Raw genomic sequence first — 20,856 nt, 5'->3', positions numbered from 1 at the left:
TGAGAAAAGAGGTTTCTAGTTTTCAAGTGGGTTAGCTACTGGTATTTGGTATTCATATACAATGCTTTTATTTTGAAATAACACAAATATACAGCTAAATTAAGAGAAAGTGATGGAAAAGAATGTTTAATGGTGTAGTAGGTGGGAATTGTGCTGGTATCCACATGCATAATGCCAAGCTTTGCAGCTCATTTCTCCGTGGTCTGTCAGATTCCTGCTACACTCTGTATGCCTGTGCACGCATACGAGTGAATCACATTTGGCCTGCAGCTCTCATCCTGACATCAGCTCTGATCTCTGACCCCAGTCTTTGCTTTTTCTCTTTTATCCCCTCTCATCTCAATGAGCTCATCGTTATTAAAGAAAAGGAAATGTCTAAAGAGTAAAAAGAGCAATTCCACAGAGTTATTTCCACATTTGAGGTCAGTGCGGAAAACAAAATTACATTGATGTTAATAAGTTAAACAAAACAAACATATGCAACACTGGCATGCTGCTAGATTTAATGCACAAGAGCATAATAACAGTCGATGTGTCATGAATACAAGCTGGATGTCACCGAAAGGAACAACAGTCATTTCAGCCAGTGTGGGCATCCCATAATTTTCTCATCCAGCGAGGGTGTGGAGCAGCATGTTGGGTAACTCTAAATCGTGTAGTCAGCCTTTCTTTGGTGTCAGTTAACTGGTTACTGTGGTAACTGTGTGCTCTTGGATGGTTTCCCTGTCAGCAGCTCGTCTCTGGCTGTCTTCACAGAAGCTGTAGCCGTGTGGGTCTTCTTAAATCAGTGATATTATATCTGATCTTCCTCTCTAACCTATAGAGAGACAGACATGTAGCCTCAGACAGATGTGGACGCAGGCAGGTTCCAGTCATAATGTGACCGCCTTTTATGACAGAAGGGCCCGTGCGAGACAAGGAGAAGCAGGTAAGAGTCAGTTCTGTAGCCTGAATTGAACGCACCCTCCCACTGCTACGGAAAATATCTACCAAAGGCTAGAATAAAAATAGACAGCAGCCACACCCTGAGTAGCCAACCACACTGAATAGGATTTTACACATAATACATGTGGTGTAAAAGAAGATTCCCACAGTTCATCTAGCAGGTTAGCCAGAGCTCAGCCAGTCCCTGGGATCACAGAGATGTGGATTATGAAAAAGGCATGTACACTATTCTTTGCACAATCCCTCCTGCTCTCCAACTGAGGACTCCTCTGTTAGAGAGCAGGGAGGGACTGCTTTTCTGTCCACCCCTCAAGGGTTGAACCTGCGTTACAGCCCGGCTGGAATCCCTGCTCTGTCAGACTTCTTTAAGCTAGCTGGGACTCTGCTCTCTACAGCCCACAATTTCACAACAGCAGTGGCCTGTTGACAGGTTAATGCAGGAGTCTAGCAGTCACTGTATCACTCTGGATGGTTACTAGGATACAGGAGTGTTTGTTTAGCGCTGCTGTGATCAAGAAACGCAGATGAAGAGTCAGACACGGCTGAGTGTAATGTGGACATACATCAGATGGCGGCGATTTAATCTTAAAAAAGGCCACAAAATAACAGGCCGGTTTTTAAAAAAGAGAAACATTACTGTAAATACAAGCTCTGGGCAATGAATATGAGGACAATCAGCCAACATAAATTATTAAATTATTAAAATATACGACTTTGAGTTCTTGTACTCGCCTGTCAGTGTGCTGTTAGGAGCACTTACACCCCCCTCGCTGAAATAAGACTGTAGAGTCATGTTTAAATAAATTCTATGCATCCCTGTTTCTCGTATGCTACGGTTTTAAATGTCCAAGCCTATTTCTATTGACCTTAACTTTGTTCTGTATGCCTGCAATTCCTAAATGTAATGTTAAAATGCCAAAGCAACAACTTTGTAGTCAATTTGTTTTTTTAAACGGCAAGATGTTAGCAGTGTTGCCAACTTAGCGACTTTGTCGCTATATTTAGCGAGTTTTCAGACCCCCTAGCGACTTTTTTTCTAAAAAAAAGACGTGAAAGCGCATATCGCTTTTACTCTCAACAAGCAGCGGGTGCTGTAACGCAGTCAGTTCTTCTTTTACTCTTTTACTGTTGTTGCTGTTTTGTGAATCACAAGGTTAAAACTACTTATAAACACACACACACAAAGTAACTCCACCAGAGTGCCTATTTCGGGTCACTTTTGCCGGTCCAAGCCCGGATAAAGGAGCAGGGTTGGAATTGTGACATTAAAAAAAAACAATAATTGCTAAAAGAAATTTAATTTGTAGTTCTAAATAAACTCTAAATGCATTTAGGACGTTTTTTACTCACTTTATGTCTCTTCCACGATGTTATTTCTCTCTCCAACAGCGTAGGTTACAATTATATTAGCATGACCAATTATGCAAATTAGGTGATGACGTCATTTAGCGACTTCTAGCGACTTTTAGGACAGCCAATAGCGATTTTCCTTACTGAGGAGTTGGCAACACTGGATGTTAGGCAGGCTGCTCTGTGGAGGTTTTTAAAACTAAGCTAAAGACACATTTGTTCACCTTATCTTACAAGTCTTAATTCTATGGCTTTTAGTTTTTAAATTTTTACTGTTTTTAACTTGTATTGTGTCTTTTACCTGTATTGCTATGTATCGCTTTTATTATTATTATTATTATTTTTTAATCTTTTTAGTTTCAAATAGTTGTACAGCACTTTGTTTGAAAGCGCTTTATAAATAAAGTTATTATTATTATTATTATTATTATTATGAAGACTGTCACTTTAGTAGCAAAACTGCTGGCTAAGGTGTTCTCTCAATAGCAATATCAGTATTTATTCACTTTAATGAAACGTTTTCAAAGCTCCATCTGTCTGAAAGTTGATTCCAGTGAAATTGGAAAGAAGAGCCAGAGGGACAGCTGCAGCCAAGACCAAAGCCACTTTCTACTCCTCGCTGAGCATGTGTTTGTGGGCATGAATCTCACGTCTGAATGTGTGTTGCTTCTATTTATAAAACTCTGACCCTGTGGCCTGTGTAACTCCTCCAGGTGCCCTTTGCTGCGAGTCTCCCACCATCACCCCTAGCGGGCTCATCTGTACTCGCAAGATTTGTGTGTAGACAACGACGTAACACACCGAGATAAATATGCGCAGCCCGGTCCTACCTGGGGCAATTTGTGCTAACATGTTGTTATCCTACTATTTTTAACAGCAGGAAAAATAAAACGGTGCATGAAAGTTGCACTAATTTCACATTTTTTATTGTTCTCGTCATTTTATGTCATCTTTACTAGGCAGCCACACACAGCATTGACATGTAAGATTGGACAGAGCTCACCATGTTTAAAAACCACTCTCACTCCCCCAGCCTAATCTGGGTTACTTGGGACATTTATGAATCACTGGGGTGGGTGTAGCTCAGGTGGTAGAGCAGGTCATCTACTGATCGGAAGGTTGGTGGTTCGATTCCTGGCTTCCCCCAGTCTGCATGCCAAATATCCTTGGGCAAGATATTAACCCCAAAATTGCTCTCCGATGCATCCATCGGAGTATGAATGTGTGTGAATGTTACTTAGAAAGCACTTAGATCAATGTGCTTGTGCGAATGGGTGTGAATGGGTGAATGCACAAGTTGTGTAAAGCGCTTTGAGTGCTCAGAAGAGTAGAAAAGCGCTATATAAGAACCAGTCCATTTACCATTTACCATTACTTACACCAACGGTCCCCAACCCCCGGGCCTCGGACCGTGAGTCGTTTGGTACCGGGCCGCGAGAGTTGAGGCTCAGGTGTGAAATGTATAGTTTTCAGGGTTTTTATTGGTTTTTAGCATTATTTTGTTATCGTTTTGATTGTTAACTCGATTTTCCTGGGTCTTTTCATGTGTGTTATGAATAAATCGTCTTTTTTCGGTACCAGTACTAGTTTTATTTTGTTGTATTTATCCGCGACACCTTAAAGGCCGGTCCGTGAAAATATTGTGGGGCATAAACCGGTCCGTGGCTGTAATGGTACATGAGCTAGCATGGCCATAAAGTCATCATCTATCAGTCCAGCCTAAATGTTGCCCAAAGGAAACTTTAGCTGTGGATTGCTTATTATTTTGTCCTGAGAAAAGGCTTTACTTGTGGTTTCCTGACTTTTACTTTTAACTCAGAGTCGCCAGGTTCAGGATTTATGTTTCATCGTACGTACAATGACCCCAGTTTTATAAAAATTTGGAAGGAAGAAATTAGAGGTCATCCATATACATAATAGAGGTGGGAATCACCATACATCCCACGATACGATATTATCACAATACTTAACGCACGATACGATATTATTGCAATTTTTTAAAATATTTTGCGATATTCAGATTCTGTACATAAAGGTAAACTTTATCAATATTCATTTTCTCTAATATCAAAGTCTCACACTCAGTCTTTCTCTCATTTCAGTTTTATTGTTGACAAACTGAACGGTTTGTATTACAGTCTAGTCCAACTTAACTGAACAACCATCTGGTACAATTATAGCTATTCTGAACTATGCAGTTTATGAAAACTATGCAGCCCCTTCAGCAACTGAAGAATTTGAAAGTAAATTAAAACAAAATATAATTTTACATTAAATAAAAAAGTTTTAAACTTAATTAAAATAAAACATGTCTTAAATTAAAATAAGTAAACTGTCATGTTTATTGCTGCCAAAAAAAAAGTTAAACACATTTGGACAGTGAAGGTATGTCAGGATTCTTGCTCAGAAAAAGGATCAACATGCTCTGAAGTCAGAGCACAAAAACCTTTTTTGTAACAAAATATCCATTTCTGCTGTCCCTGTATCGATACATTATTAGCAAACAAAATATCACGATACTACACAGTATCGATTTTTTCCCCCACCCCTAATATATACTGTGTGTATTTAAGACATTCCTGCATCTATCCATTTTCTGCCGCTTGTCACGGTTTGAGTCACGGCGGCAGAGAAGCCCACACTTCCCTCACTCCGGCCACCTCCTCCAGCTCATCCGAGGGGACACCGAGATGTTCCCAAGCCAGCTGAAAGATGTGTTCTCTCCAGTGAGTCCTGAGTCTCCCCTGGGGCCTCTTCCGAGTATGACATGCCAGGAATACCTTATCTAGGAAGTTTCCAGGAGGCATCCTAGTCAGATGCCAGAACCACCTCAACTGGCTCCTTTCAATGTGGAGGATGAGCAGCACACTCAAGAACAACTGAGATAAAAGGAAGGTTGGTGATTGGCTGTAGTTAGCTAAGATAACTCGGTCAAGTAATGCTGAAGTGAAGTAGTGGTTTCATTATTGCCAGCTTGAAGTCCTGTGGTACACGATTGATCAATTTCAAGATCGAATCATTAGTTATCATTAGTTGTTAAATGGATATTAGACTGTGAAGAAAGTTGTGAGGTTATTGCACAGTTAAAGACTTTCCACGTTGCTGTTTCGTATACCGTGTTCTCCGCCCACAGGAACTATACTGACACAAAAGCAAATAATCATTTTAATCTTGTTTCATAAGCGAATGAATACGCAGTCGAGCAAACAATACTGCACGGGTTATTTCTGTACTCAGCTATGATTCACTAAAGAGAAAGCAGACAGGACAAAACAACATCCCCGCGGTGTCCATCTGCTGACCAAGACAAAGCAATTAGAGAAATAATGGCTTAAAGGGATTACCTGCTGATTATTGTCCAGACAGCATGCAACCACAAAGTCTAAGGCTCCTCTGAAAGAGGTAAAAGGACTGTGTGTGTGCATTTAAGTACAAAGAAACACATAACCAGCGTTTTGGTTCTTTTCATTCCATCAGCATCTCTGTTTTTTCCTCCATCTTTATAGTTCGTCTCGATATATAGAGTGAGGGAAAGTTAAAAGTGGGACAACGTTGTTTGTGGTCTCATTCTATTCTTCCACATACACACTAATAGCTGCCGGGCTGGTCTTGGCGGAGCTGCTGCTGCTGCTGGTGGTGCAAACTGTCCTGAAAACATCCAGAGGATGTGGTCTGAAGGACAGCAGTGCAGAGAGATCCAGTGCCTGCTAATAGGGATTAATGCTGTCAGAGGATCAGCTGTGGCGTACCGGATATCTTTATAAAGTTTGACAAAATACCACAGCTACCTAACAACATGCACTATAATGCTTTTGCAAGAAGGGTTTCTGAGCCAAAATTAGTTAGGAGTTTGTAAAAGGATCCTTATTTTCTGCAACTGCTTTCCTAATAAAATGCTTCTTCAAATATGACCTGTATTCTCTGGACTCCAAAACCTGTGCTGTGTTTCGTTGTCTGCTATAAAGAACAACAAACATGTTTAATGTGTCAGCTACTAGTGCAAAGCACACAACAGTTAGGTCTGTGGAAGACACCCGCCAGCAGCTGACAGGCAGGATCGGTGTCTGAAGTCAGCTGCCGAGCGAACGGGCACCCTCTCATGAATGATGGCTATTCACCTCTCCCTAGAACATCATATGAGTGCTGCCTCCTACTCAGCACGGCGGCAGCGCACAATGTGACACTGTGTCTTCTGATACAGTACAGCCTGGTGGAGAGGGGGTGACAGAGAAACAGATAACCTGCACTGTGACCTTGAGGACAGCGATCGTCCGCCGGCGACCAGAGGTGATGTCAGCAAGAGTTACCTGACCTGACACGAGGCGGTACGGTGGTGACCTAACGCATGCAGACACTTTTGCTTCTAAACTTGGATAAAATATGTGTCATGCAGTGGAAAGTAGGGCAGCACTAGCTACTGGCACTTTCTTTCTGTACCCTTCTCTAACCTTGCTTATCTCTCTCTCACACACACACAGATAAATGTTCATTTGTTATGAAAACAGATCCTCCTGGAGATCCATGCCTTTCCTCCATTACGTCAGATGATGCTCATGTCACACACATGTGCAGAAAATCTAAACTTTTTCTTATCGCTGCTGTTTCTGCATCGCTAGCTCAGAAATCCTCCTGATACCCTCACCTCACTATTATGCAGAGAAGACAGAGCAAAGATAACCTGCACTGGTTGGTAGAGATAAAAAGGAGATAAAAGGGAAATGTAGGTTTTAGACCACACAATAAGGTCGAAGGCACTGCTGGTCATAAAAACGTGATTGAAAATCCAGGAAAAGAATACGTGTGGTATTTGAGACAAATGAAGCCAGTCAGTTTCATGCAAAATTCATATGCGTAGCCAGTGCTAACAGTGAACACAGTGGCATCCTTCTATGACATCAGTGCCAGCTGGCCCTTAGCTGGGTACCGCAGAAGATGTCTGCAGTGTCGCCATCAGTCAACTATTCGTGCTGCCATTGATTCATACTGTAGGCAGCAGCAGCAGCAGCTCTAATGGTATGTGATAGTGCAGCATGCAGAGAATTGCATAAGAAGAAGCCATGCTTGTAAACAAGGAGGGCGAGGACCACAACCTCCCACAGCAGCGCCACTGCAACAAAGCTAACAGCTGTGAGGGCTCATCGTAGGCTGTGTCAACAATACTTGCCTCATTCACTGTTATGAAACTGCAGGAATGTCATTTTCTGACACACACACACACACACACACACACACGCCGCACAAATGTCTGCAACTGCACCCTACTCAGGAAAGCCCAAACATCTACCTTGGTTACAAAAACAAACAATGTGGGAAGACACCTCGTCTGGACTCTGGTTGAGAAACCCGTCTTGTAACATCAGTACATTCCCGAGATGTGACTCTTATTACAGTGAAAGAATACACATGTGCAGCAAAGAGCAGATTGAATGACAAGCAGATAACAGGCAATACTCACAGGGGCTTTAAAGATTAGTTAAAAAGAAAGAAATCCTCGTCCATCATCAGTAAAATGACTCCTTTCACAATTCTCCTCCTCCCTCCTCTCAATGCTTTTTGTCTTTCACCAGCAAACTGAGAGAAAGAGCGGCCGAAGGCAGACAGGAAGATCTGCAGTGCTGAAACTCAGTCAGCTACCTCCTTCTCCCCGTTTCTCTCCTCCCTCCCCTGCCTACCTCCCTCGCAGTTTTCTCCAAGGTCAGTAGGCAGAACGGACTGTTTGACTCCTCCCCTAGTGGACAGTACCCTCCTACAGGCTGGACGCGCAGGCAGTAATTACCATCATGATCCAGATTAACTCCTGGGTGTGTTTTTGTTGTGTGTGTCCAGGCTGCGCTCAGGGACAACACACAGGCAGGATTACCGTAGGGAAGGTGGGGAGAGGTGGGGGACGGTTTAGATACCGGGCAAGAGGCAGCAAGCCTGGGATACTCTGCAGCAAACAGATTGTTCTTTCATCATGTCCGAGATATAACTCAAACTAGCAGCATCGTGAAATTAAAAAGACGGATTATTAAGTAAAAATGAATTCATGTCTTGCCTGCATGACTCCTGTGTATAGAGGAGATCGGAAACAAAATAACACAATAAATGACCGACTTATAGTCGATGCTTAAATACAGAATTTCCTTTTTTTTGTTTTGTTTTTAACTGAGTATATTTGTATTGCTCTGTTTTCAACTCTTTTTGTGAAACATTCTTGTAATTTCTATAAGTCATCAAATTCCTTATTAGGGTTAACTTCTCAAAACTAAGACCAGATGAATTTGCTGCCGTTTTGGAGCCATAAAAATAACCAAACGTGCGCATGGACTGTAAATATTGACCACTCAGGAGTGTGCTGTCAAATACCTGCTGAGTCGTGCAAAGTCAACCCCCGTAGAGACAGATCAGGAGATTTACGGAACATTTAGATGCCTCACTCACTGGCTTTAAAAGCTGTGATGGGGATACGAGTCAGTGAACGAGGAGCTGGAGGTTGTTTTAAGAGAAATATAAATGTGTAACAGTCACCGGTGCATCTCGATTGATTCATTTAATTGGTGTATATTTGTATGTTCGTATTTTCCAGATATTGGTGGTTAGAAAAATTCATCTCACCCAAATGCTAGTGGAAGTATCACTGATCCAAACAGATAAACATCTGTTGCATGCTCGCAATTCTTCAAACAGACGTAAAGAGCCCACCGACTGACCTGCTTTCAGAGACGCCTAGAATCATCCATGGGAACTGGTTACGTCACGTGCAGCGGGGGAGCGCGATTTGTCCTTTTAGCGCAGCTAGTTTTCCTGTGATGTGCTGACACCCTGTGGTTTTCTGGTGTAACTACAACACCTGTAAGCATGTGACGTTTTGGATGAATGACGTCAGATGTTATGATTGCTCAAATGAAACCAAAGCAAAAATAAAATCTGAAGTAATATTCACTCTGGTAATGTACATTAATTAAAAGGCAGCTCAAGTTACAGCTTACTTTGTATTTCACAAATTCTGAAATAGCATGCTCAAAACCAAGCCAAAGAAATACAACAATTAAACATGCAAATGGAAAAGTTGGGCCAGCCAACGGATCGTTTTTACATAGCAGAACACGTAGAAAAGGACTGGAAATAAACAACAACAACAACAACAAAAAGCAACTGAAGATGAATACAAGGGTGTAGTTACAGTACAGGACCAGCAGATGGAGGCGTACAGTGTGAGATGGATAAACCACGAACATGTAATGGACAACAAAGGTACAGTGTCACTGTTACCTGATGTTCCATCGATTCGTTTACAGTTCAGCTGCCCCTTACATCCACTGACAAACAGCCATGTTGGAATAATGATGCTTTTAAATAATTCTGTGTTAGAGTTGGGAGCGTAATAGTAGACAGTCTGGTGCTTAATCAATTCAGAAGGCACGTCACATGGACACGAAACATGGCATGAGAAGAACACCGTGGCCACATCAGTAAAATCACCTGGAAGTCGAGGCTTGTGCAGGCACAAACTGCAAAAACACATCTTCAAGTCCTGCTATAAAAACCCCGCAGTTCCTCTTTTATTTTAATCGAATGAATTAAAATTTTAGGCCTCCGAAACATCGCGCCACAACCTGTGGAAGAGACTTGAAATGACTTCTAACCAGCATGATGACTAAGAGCCAGGTGAACACAATTAAATGATCCAAATCTATTTAAAAAGCATGTAAAAATGAGTAGTTGAAGTAAACTCTTAATGAAATACAGTACACGTCTTCCCTTCCTGTACTAACAAAAAGGCAAATCAAACCAATACTGCATGAAAAAGACATCCATGTGTATTCAACACAGAAATGAGTTCAAACAGAACACTGGTGTCTGTCACTTTCCCTAATTGACACTTCTTCCATGTGACCTTCTAAAGTGTCTTTTTACGGATTTGTCCGTAAGGAATCTCTTAATGAAAAACCTGAGCCGTACCAAGTCGTCTGCATACAGTGCATCAAATAACCACATAATGAATACATACATTAAATATTGACCATAATCATCAAGTATGTCACCTTTTATTATTTGTACCACATCTGTGCCTGCGTCTTTAAAACTTGCTCAGAAACTGTTTGATCTGTTTAAAGGCTGATTTCTTCTCCTGTTTGCTTAACAAGTAGCTTCTCAACACGAATTTAAAAAAACAAAACAGCACTTTAACATGAAAAAGTATATATTGTAAGCCGAGAGGTCGAACACTGTTTTACTGTAGTAAGTAAGGACAGAATAGGTAGCATTAATGAGTGTTATTACTGTGAATGGATGCCCCCTTTTTTGCCTGCTGTCTGAACTGGCTTGCTGGCTGTGAACTCTCACTGTAGGCTCTAACAGCAGGTATGGTCACGTGAAGTGTATCACAGTGTCAAGGCATAACATGGCTCATCATGGCAGAAGACAGGAAGCACCTGATGGTGGAAAGGAAGTTAGGGGTCTGCATCAAAAAGAAGAAATACATCAGGTTATGTGATGTAAAAAGACATTGTGACTTCAGTCTGACACTATTTCTGTTTGTGAAGGCGACATAAAGTTGAAACTATGACACAGAGTCTGAGGAAATGCAGCGAAATCAAGTCCGACGTCCACAGTACGTGACATTAGCGCTCCCTGGTCCACGGTAAAGAACAGGAAAGAAACACGGGCACGTCATCTCTGGTCAGCTGTACTCTACTGCAGCTGATCTCAGTCTTTATCAGCCATCCTGTGATGCAGTTTCTCAGGAGCAAACCTCTCTACTTTAGCAGGACTATCTCTCTGCTGTACAGCTTAATGGACTTCCATGGGAAGCACTGTCAGATTAGGTGAAGCAAGCAGGCAGGGTCAGTGACGTGACTGGTTAGAGCAGGACACTAGAAGCCGGGACTTCAGCTGTGGTAGCTGGGCACGGCCGCCTGCTTCTGCGAGAGCCGCAGAAGCTCCTCCCGGATGGCCTTGATCAAGGAGGCAGAGGAATGAGTGGGAGGAGAAGTATCCAGAGGTGGGGGGGCTGTCAGATAACCCACACCATCTAGATGGGTCGGGGGGGCCGGGGGCTCCCTGATACCACTCCGGTGAATCTGGAAGATAGAGGAGGACGAGCAGTCAGGGGGGCCATAAATAGCAGGCAGGACAGAAAGGGCAAACAGAACAACAGGGAGAGGTGATAAAAAAGAAGAGAATAGATAAGATAAAAATATCAAGTAACAAAAACAGAAGAACACCAGAAAATGAGAAGAAAACCAAACTGAAACTGTGGGTGTTTCTCAAAAGCAATAAAGTTGGCTTCCTGTTAGGATCAAGTTACTGCGTTTGTTTTTAATAATTCGATGATTAAATGAAAAGTTTGGGATTTCATTTAGTTTCAGGTTTCAATGAAATTAAATGAACTTGTTAATGAAAAAATAAAAATGTGCAATTCACTCACTGCATCTTTTTCAGCTTCTGCTCTGGAGAAATTGTCATCGTGATAGTGGTTCCAGCCTAAGCCTCCATTCTGGCCCGGAGCAGCCCTGACTCCTGCTGGGTAACCATTCATCCGACTGGACAGACCCACTTGTGCAAGATGATGGAGCTGGGCACCTAAAAAATAAATAAACACATTATACTTACTGGCACTAATTTCCTAAAGACCTAACCTTAATCATGCCGGCTTCTTGCCCAACCTTAAACCTTACTGTATCTTCCACTCCTACTCAAAACTGCTCAGGATTCACTGCAGTAATCTTTTATGCCCTCTCATCTAAGCAGAGAATATATGAAACTGTCTTTACTCGGCATCAGCGTCTGAAAACTTGTCAGCTGCATGCACATTTATACCCACTGTAAGTGAAGTTACAAAGTTATTGGCAGCTGCCTGACTGTCTTTCCTCAGATTAGCTGAGCTGTTTTTGGGTGAGCGTGAGCGTGCACCCTGGACTGGTTGCACGTCTATCACAGATGTTCTTCAATCATTGCAGAAAAATATTGGCAACCTGAATCAGCTGTACGTTTTGCTGACACACCCCATTCCTGCTGCAACAAATGGCTTTAATCGCACATGCTGCACTCAGCCAGTTCAGAAAGGGCATATTTTAAATGCAAGAGTTATTCCTCTGTAGTGACAGCTAGTGCAAAACCTTGCACGTTTGCACAAGTTATTCCTGTCAGTGTTACATATTCTCAGCAGTTTATTGTTAAACAAAGTCAGAGATAAATAGTGTATAGCTCTAAGAATAAAAACATATTTGTGTTAATGGTTCATTTTGTTGTTTAGCTGCAGTGTTGGTCAAGTTACTTGAAAAAAAGTAATCAGTAACTAATTACTGATTACTTCCCCCAAAAAGTAATCCCGTTACTTTACTGATTACTTATTTTCAAAAGTAATTAATTACTTAGTTACTTTTTAAAAACACGATTTACAACCTGAATAGGTGATAAAGCGATAGATCTTTTAGCCCAATTCTACTTTTTCTGCATAATCCATCATACAAAATGTAATCAAATGGAAAAGTCTCTTTTTAAAACTTGTTTTATTAGTTTTAATCTTTTAACTTTATGCATCAAGCAAAAATTTAATTATCTGCAACATTCTCTGACTGGAAGAAATTAGTTTAATATTTAAACCTATTTTCTGCACATTCCAGCACATAAAATAAAATATATTTTTTGTGTGTTTACACTCAGTCTTTCAAATAGATGCAAGTAAAACACAGCAGAAAATAAATAAAGTCAAAGACTAGCGGTCCCGTTGCTCTATTTTCACCTGTAAAGCAGGAGTGGGGTAGGCGGAGGGTTACCCTGGTGCAGGTGTGCCGCGGTCAGTGGAAGAATCCGCGAGTTTCTCTGTGAGTTTCCCATTACGTCGTAGCTACTCGGTGCTTGTTTGGAAGTTTAGGGGGTTTTTTCGCTGTAAAAAGAAGTTTTCTTCCCACGCACAACGGACACTAATGTTTTTGTCACTTTTTATGGAATCAAACTCAAAGTAAGGTCAGTACTTCCACGCTTTAAACGCTGCACGCTCATACTCTCTCTGCACTCGATATATGATCCATTGTTGATCTGCACACAGCTGTTGTCACGAACGTCGCACTCGCTTACGTCACTGTCATGAGACATTCTTGCAAAATAAATCAGGGTTTTAGTAACGCAGTAACGCAGCGTTCCTACGGGAAAGTAACAGTAATCTAATTACGTTTTTGCTATAGTAATCCCTTACTTTACTCGTTACTTGAAAAAAGTAATCAGATTACATCTCTGTTTAGCTGTAACTGAGAGTGGGAGTATTTACATTTAGATGGTGACACATCCATTGTTCTTTTTACCGAGTGGCACATAGCGTTTCCTCTAAATTATTTAAATATAGCATAAAGACTGAGACGGAGATTAAACACTGAGATAACAAACATACATGTACTTGTCTATCTGAATGGTTTAGGACCAAAATACATCAGTGACCTCCTGACCCAGTATGAACCTTCCAGATCCCTCAGCTCATCTGGATCTGGTCTTTTATCAGTTCCCAGAGTCAGAACCAGACACGGAGAAGCTGCATTCAGCTTTTATGCTCCTTATATCTGGAACAAACTCCCAGAAAGCCTCAGATCAGCTGAAACACTCAGTTTATTTAAATCCAGGTTGAAGACTCACCTGTTCTCAGCTGCATTTAAATAAAGCACCAAATCCACACTTAAGCTTAAATTTCAAAACTTACATTTTAACTACTGATTTTATCTGTTTTGATTTTTGATTTTATATACTGTTTTGTTTGTTTGTTTGTTAGTTAGTTAGCTTGTTTAAATCAATTTTAAATCATTGTTTTTGTTTCTAATATCACCTTGTTGTTGGATTGTGCTATACAAATAAACTTGCCTTGCCTATCTTTAAGCATGATTGCTTAAGATGTGCGTTTCCTTTTTTCCTGTTTAAAAAAAAACTGCAAAAAAGTTGAAAACGAGATGCAGAAATGAGTGGACACCATGAGCTTTGTTGGGGGGGACAGAGCAACAGCCTGAACATAAAATATTGTTGTGTTAATGCTGCATTTGTGTGATGCTATCGAACTTCCTTGTGTACCTGTGGTTCCTCCCACTGGACGCGGTCTGGCAGATGAGGGCAGTTCATCAGCGTAGAGGCCCCTGCTGGAGTACAGGCTGTCTGGCTGGAGCTGCTCACCAGGCCCTGCTGTTTCTCCTGGTGGCAGGTAGCTCGAGCCAAGGCCCTGCCTGAAACACACACCAAAAACTCATTTATGATTTAAGAAGATGTAGGGACACACCAATAGCTGAATTCTGGGTCAGTTTAAAGTAACTGTTACTGAACATGGAGACATTTCATACTGTGTGTGTATTTGTGCTACTTTTTTAACATTTCTAATCACAGGGAGTCCTTCCTATATGTGCAATCAATAACCTGATAGTCAAGCATTTCACAATTTGGTACCAAATAGTGGAAACACAAATGGTTGACAGCTGATACTCTACATGTGTGTACATGTGCAGCCTTTTCAGAGTCTATTAGATCCATTGAAACAATAAAATAAAGAGGACTCTTTTTCTTTATTCATGAGGCTCAACTCTATAAATGTAAACTAAAGAAAATGTCCACACGGGTGAAAGTTCACCTGTAATTATAAACAGGAAATACCTCTTGGGGTATGAAGAACACGTGGAAAGCGACTCTATTTTCAGCTGCTTTACTGACCTTGTTGCCATGCCTTGTACTGCAGCAGAGGACATCTCAGGGAATCTCTGGGGAAGAGCAACAGAGATGTGCTGTGTTTAAGTGACAATGATCAAGTACCAGTGATGACAGAGGTCTCAGGTATAAACAGAGAACTGTTTTTACGAAGCATCAGGGTGTAGTGATACAAATATTGGAAAAGAAATGCAAAAAGATTTTTAGTTGATGCAGTTATTCTTATGAGAACACAGCCCTGCTGTGTGTGTTATTATTGACTGCACTGTTGGTGGTTATTTTACATTTTTTACCAAGCAAAGTTTTGTTGGATATCCATATTATTAATAGCATATAAAAGCACCATCAAAGGGCTTTTTATGGCTGCACTGCTCAGTGTTTCTTTCACTCTTCTGGGGTGAGCACCTGTGTTGGCTAGAGGACAAAGTATTGTTATTAACAGCTGTAAAACAGCATGAAAGATAAGAAAGCATTTAAAAAGTGTATTCAGGGAGTGAAAATGTATTCACTGCAGTCAAGAAGGTCTGGGATTAAATCTTTAAGGCTGCACTTCCAGGGAATGAATGAATGAATGAATGAATGAATGAAGTGACACATTTAGATCTGGACCATAGAACAGCCATACAACGCTTCTATTTTGTTTTTGTTTTTACTAAAAGTAGATTTTTGCACTTGTAAAGTACCGATTAGATTTTCTTCTTCTTCTTACACAAACAACCTTAATTTCAGCTAAGCCCTCTACCTCTCATGAATTTCAAAGCCGGGGATAATTGCACATAAATAGTTTCATGCTGCCGTAGTGAAGTGTTAATAACAGAGGTTGGCGCTTCATAAACTGGCCTCGCTTTGTAAAGCCTTCCAAGCAGTTTCTTTGAAAGTAGCCTATACTAACAGGAATTAATAAAGATTACGTGGGTGATGGCTATATCACTGAAGGGTCTTAGGAGCTCTACATAGCCAGTGGGGGGAGGGAGGGGGCTAAGGTTGCACCTTGCAACAGATGGAGGGACACTTAAGTCAGTACTTTGCTAAGAGGACGTGATTATACTGGAAGCAACAGGCTTCATGCTGAGCAGGAGAGCAAAACACCTTAAGAAAGTGAGGTGATAGTGAATGCAAAGCTGTGTCTCCCACTGTTTCTGTTTGTAACACATATTCTTGTTCCATGCAATATGGCAGCTGAATTATTTACAGCGGACTGGATGGACGATGCTCCAGCCAGAGCGTTTCTACACAGGCGCCAACTTACGCTGGGGAAAGCTTGGTAGGAAAGACCCCAAGGTCTCGGCCCATGACCTGGAGGGCTAGAGTTAGGAGGGTTGCTGTTGACCCCTGGGAGGGTGATCCCGGCAGTGCTGCCCTGAGAAGTGGGTGACACGAGAGCGAAGGCGTCGTCCAACAGGGAGTGCATCTGCTGCCGTGCTTCCTCGATGGAGGGCTGTGGGGGCATGTACGGTGGTGGGGGAGGGGCATGGCCGGGAGGAGAGGAAGTGGGGGCTGGGAAGACGTCGTCTGTGGGGGAAGGACTCCTGTGAGGGGATCCTGGGCCTTGGTCAGGATCCGACTGGAAAACATAGACGGCAAAGAAGTCAGAAAGGTTGCAGGGTCCATGAAAGGTTTTCCTACTTCTTCTGTGTTACTCACCACATAAGCCACATTGTTGACCCCGGGGCACTTTCTGTAAGCAGCATCAGTGTCTTCAGTGATGAGGTGGTCTTTGTCTGCTTCCATCATGCCTCCATTCATCTGGTCTTTCATCCTCTGCTTTGGTGAGCGCCTGCCTCGACCACTTAGAAACACATGAAGAAAGGGAGAAACATTATCAGCATGCACAGAAAATCAAGTTTTGCACCAAAAAGTCAAAAATTCATAACCTCAAACCTTTTCTTGGGTTCCATGAAGACGGAGGGCATCTGAGCATCCGGGTCCAGGATCTTATCGATTTGCATCTGTTCTTTGCGATAAATACGATCCGGATCCTTTGCATCGCCAAGACCGCCTATGTCATCCATAGCTGGGAAGTCGTAGTGGCCCTTCCTCTTGGCGCGAAGACGAATCTTGTTACGATGATGCTCAATTTCTGACTTGTGCCTCAACGCTACCTGGATCTGAGGATCAAATTACAATTATTATTTTATAAGAACCACAGAAGCATCACAAATGAAAGTCTACTTCCAAAAGACTCTGGAGGATTTCACTTTGTTCCTATGACTTCTTCTTTGAGAAAGAACATTTTCAAACTATCTGACCAAAGAGTTTGTGTCAGGGTTTTGTATTTTTTATTCTGCATGAATAGGAGGGAGCAGATGAGACTCCTGCAAGGCCTGTGGGAAATAATTAGCTTGGTAATTTTTTAACTTCAGCACTAAAAATGCATCAACGTAAACACACTGGAGACAAACTGAAATACTGCAAAGAATGTGGGAGATGCTTCCCCACATCAGGTGACTTAAAACGACATGAACTCTTTCACAGTGGGGTTAAAAAGCACCTCTGTGCTCAGTGTGGGTCATCCTTCACCACAAATACACAAACGAGTCCACACAGGAGAGAAACCGTACAAGTGCAGACACTGTGACAAAAGCCTCTCGTGTTCAGGTAATCGTAACGAGCGTGAACGTACACACGTGGAAGGAAACTACAGCTGTGAGCTTCAGTAATCTCAGTTCATACTCCACACACAAACGATCCCACGTTACTAATAAACTGTTTCACTGTTACCAATGTACCAAAACATTCACTTCATTATCTGCTCTTTGCAAACATCAGCGTGATCACGCAGGGCTGAAATCGTTCCCATCACAGGATCAGAGTAAATCTGAAGAGAGAGGAACATCCTCTGCTGATTTCAGGGTCAAACTTAAAACCCTGGAGATCAGGCTCCACAGAGTTCAGATAGACTCTGCTGTCAAGTAGGGGTGCAACAATACTCGTATAGATATTGAACCGTTCATACAGTGCTTTCGGTTCAGTACGCATATGTATGAACAATACAAAATTTTTAATTTATTTTATCAACTTTTCTTCTGACGATGCTGTCTGTGTTGAGCGCTCAGTGGATCTGCGCTCGACAGTGCAGCCTAGGCGGAGTAGTCGAACGCAGATTCACTGAGCGCAGTGCAAGCTAGCGAGACAGAAGCTAAGCTCTCGTTGCAACTTAGCAAATTGAACCTCCCCCACCCTCATTCAGATCTGGCGTTTGGAACTATTTTGGTTTTCATGTGAAGTATGACCCTGAAGGTAAGCGCGTCATGGACAAAAGTAAAACAGTATGTCGGATGTGCCACGCAATGCTCAATTACATTGGTGGGAACTAGTGCGTTAGCGCAGTTAGCTTGTTAACGTGTTGACTGTCCGCGGTAGCTCGTTAACGGAGATTTGCCGTGTTGTGGCGTTAACGTCATTTCAGATTAACGCTGACAGCACTAGTGGGAACACAACGAATATGACTGCACATTTACTCTGACATCATCCTAGTGCAAAGACAAGTGGAAGCAGACAAAAACAACAAGCACGCATGCTACAAACTTTACCCGAGTCATTTAGACAGCCGTTAGCACATGATTCTCCTTATGGGGACCTGATATGTTTAATATGCTGCTGAGAATATAGCCCAGAAGAAGCGTATAGTAGAGCTTTTATTTTGGAAAGAGACATTTCTCTGTAATAAACTCTCTTTTCCAAAGATGAGTGATTTCTCCATCAGATAGATTAATTTATTTTATTACTTTGTTGTTTCAGCAACATTAAATTTAAAAACTGTACTTTTGAGTTAAAATATATATTTATAATTTTAATAAATGACAAATTAAAAAGGCATGAACATTTTTTTTGGATAAAAAAAAATATCAAACCGTGACACCAAAGTATCAAACCGAACCGTGAATTTTGTGTATCGTTGCACCCCTACTGTAAAGATCTAATGAGGCAGCTGTGAATGAAAATGTTCCCGTAGTTCTATTTTAATCTTTGTAAACTGTTCTTCTGTAGTGTTTGTGTTCAGTGGTTACCTTTTTTTTTTCAGTGGTTGGATGAAAAATCTGTTTCCTGTTCTCAAGTTTTTATTGAATGTATTTTGTTAAATAAACTTAGTTAAAAATGTTAAATAAAGAAACAGTTTAATGACAAAAAAACCAAAACTTCAGCACAGCACAGTAAAACGCTATCTTACTGTAACCCACGTTTTTCTAATGTGCTTGCGAAACTAAAGCAAACCTTGATCCAACAGTTTTAATAAAAAGACACTTGTCTTTAACATTAAACTGCTGGATTATTTATCTCCTTAAAAAAGAAAATGAGAGCAGCAAACCTCTTTGGTCATTTGGTTTGTGTCTGACAATTTTCCATTGACGGGCGGACTGTGGAGTGGTGGGACAGGCATAGGCTGCATGGCAATAAGCTGGACTTTATTGGGGAGTCTCCTGCTTGCGTCGGTGCCGCGAGATATCCGATCAACATGTTCAAAGATGGAGGCTGAAGACAGCTGCTCGTTTGTATCGTTCATAGGAGGAGGACCTGTGGAATAAAACAAAGGTTATGACATGTTAGCAGCGAGTTCACACCGTATGCTAATGCTGATTTAAGCTAGGGGGCAGAGATTTTACACAAACAGCTAATGCATCAGGATGACTAATGAAACATGTCCATGTTTCTTTACCACCTCACTATATTCAAAATATCGGTTGTAATAAAAGTGTGGAGTAAATTTCTTGAGGGTTACGTGAAAAGAAAACATTGATTTCTATTTCCAAAAGCTAAGCTTTGTTTCAAACAATGGCTTTTTGCCTTTGTTTGTGAAGTTATTGTTTCCATGCTGTGACCGACAGCTCAGCACAGAAGTGATGGATGGTGAGAACTGTGCACAAAACTACCAAAGAACTAGCAGACAACACACAGACAGCTGCTGGAGGTCAAGCCTGAGGTCTACAGAGACAGAGACAGAAAGTGGCAAGCTCTTACCAATTCTATTCTTGCCTGCAAACCACAAAAGAAAGGAAAGAGAGTCTTACTAGGGTGAAAGAGATCAAGTAAGAACAAAAAGTGGTTGCTGCATACTGACAACAATATTTAAAAAAAAAACAGAGGTGTAGCTGACACGGATGCATGAGAGAAAAGAAACATAACCAGGAAAGATCAAAAGAAAGGAAAAGGCAAGTTTCCATAGGTGATGCATTCATTTCTTCAGATCTTTTATTCAGTAGCTGGAAAAAAAGCAAGGAAGATGTTGCTCTGAATAAGAAGAAAACAGCAAAAAAGATGATTTAATATTGAATGTGTTTCATCTGTAATCTAATTAAACTCTTTTCATCCACCAGGTATCCACCGACCCAGTTAAGCTAATACTACTGTTTGGTTGTTTTATTTACATTCTAAATGAACCAAGTCTCATACGTGCATCTGGGATTTTCTCTGGATATGACAATTTGGCAGAAATTAAATTAAAAAAGGGGGGTTGCTGTCAGCCTAAGCCTAACCTTAACCAGGTTAAAAGCACCGGCAGAGCACAGTACAGTATCAGCACAGACTTATCAATAACAAAACACAGACTGTTCCTCTGTGTTTGAGTCAGGCTGCAGTCTGCATGCCCGACTGGCTCGAGGTCCAGCACGTAATCTCTTGAGTGGCGCTGCAGGCTTGAATCTATCAAAAAGCTGTCAGATAAAGTAACTTTAGCTTTTTTTTTTTTTTCTTTTTCCTCAATTCCTCTCCGTCTCGTCTTATTTTGACCACTGAATAGAAATCCCTACCAGCTGCTTCTTTTACTTTCACTCTGCTTTATGTCCTTGCCTGGGTTCCCTCCACGTCTCCTCTGCTTTGTCTTTTCTTCCTCCCTTTACAATCTCAAACTGGCCTCCTTGTCAATCAAAACATGCTAGCTGTGGTTGCTCTCTCTTTATCTAT

General features: G+C 41.5%; 2 protein-coding genes across 5 annotated transcripts in view; both read right to left on the bottom strand.

The window, feature by feature from the left end:
• Positions 1-8,873, bottom strand: part of mical3a (microtubule associated monooxygenase, calponin and LIM domain containing 3a) — a 98,450-nt gene extending 89,577 nt beyond the window's left edge. The window contains exon 1 of one of the 2 annotated variants that reach the window (XM_085165057.1): positions 7,751-8,873. The gene's annotated coding sequence lies outside the window, so the exon portion shown is untranslated. The remainder of the gene's footprint in view (positions 1-7,750) is intronic. The other variant, XM_085165058.1, reaches the window with a different exon arrangement.
• Positions 8,874-9,750: 877 nt separating this feature from the next.
• The window catches only part of LOC146515873 (UPF0606 protein KIAA1549), a 45,073-nt gene continuing 33,967 nt past the window's right edge, over positions 9,751-20,856 (bottom strand). For 2 of the 3 annotated variants that reach the window (XM_085165065.1, XM_085165066.1), the window contains exons 14-22: positions 19,915-19,929; positions 19,265-19,470; positions 16,837-17,063; positions 16,600-16,744; positions 16,205-16,519; positions 14,962-15,008; positions 14,335-14,483; positions 11,708-11,862; positions 9,751-11,360 (exon numbers count right to left, since the gene is read on the bottom strand). In XM_085165065.1, coding sequence (XP_085021191.1) covers positions 11,169-11,360; positions 11,708-11,862; positions 14,335-14,483; positions 14,962-15,008; positions 16,205-16,519; positions 16,600-16,744; positions 16,837-17,063; positions 19,265-19,470; positions 19,915-19,929 — 1,451 coding nt within the window. In that variant the 3' untranslated portion in view covers positions 9,751-11,168. The remainder of the gene's footprint in view (positions 11,361-11,707; positions 11,863-14,334; positions 14,484-14,961; positions 15,009-16,204; positions 16,520-16,599; positions 16,745-16,836; positions 17,064-19,264; positions 19,471-19,914; positions 19,930-20,856) is intronic. The other variant, XM_085165067.1, reaches the window with a different exon arrangement.

This window comes from Neolamprologus multifasciatus, chromosome 7, assembly GCF_963576455.1.
Source record: "Neolamprologus multifasciatus chromosome 7, fNeoMul1.2, whole genome shotgun sequence".
Classification (NCBI taxonomy): domain Eukaryota; kingdom Metazoa; phylum Chordata; class Actinopteri; order Cichliformes; family Cichlidae; genus Neolamprologus; species Neolamprologus multifasciatus.
The sequence above is the reverse complement of the archived record's forward strand: the minus strand, read 5'-3'. Positions and strand labels throughout refer to the sequence as shown.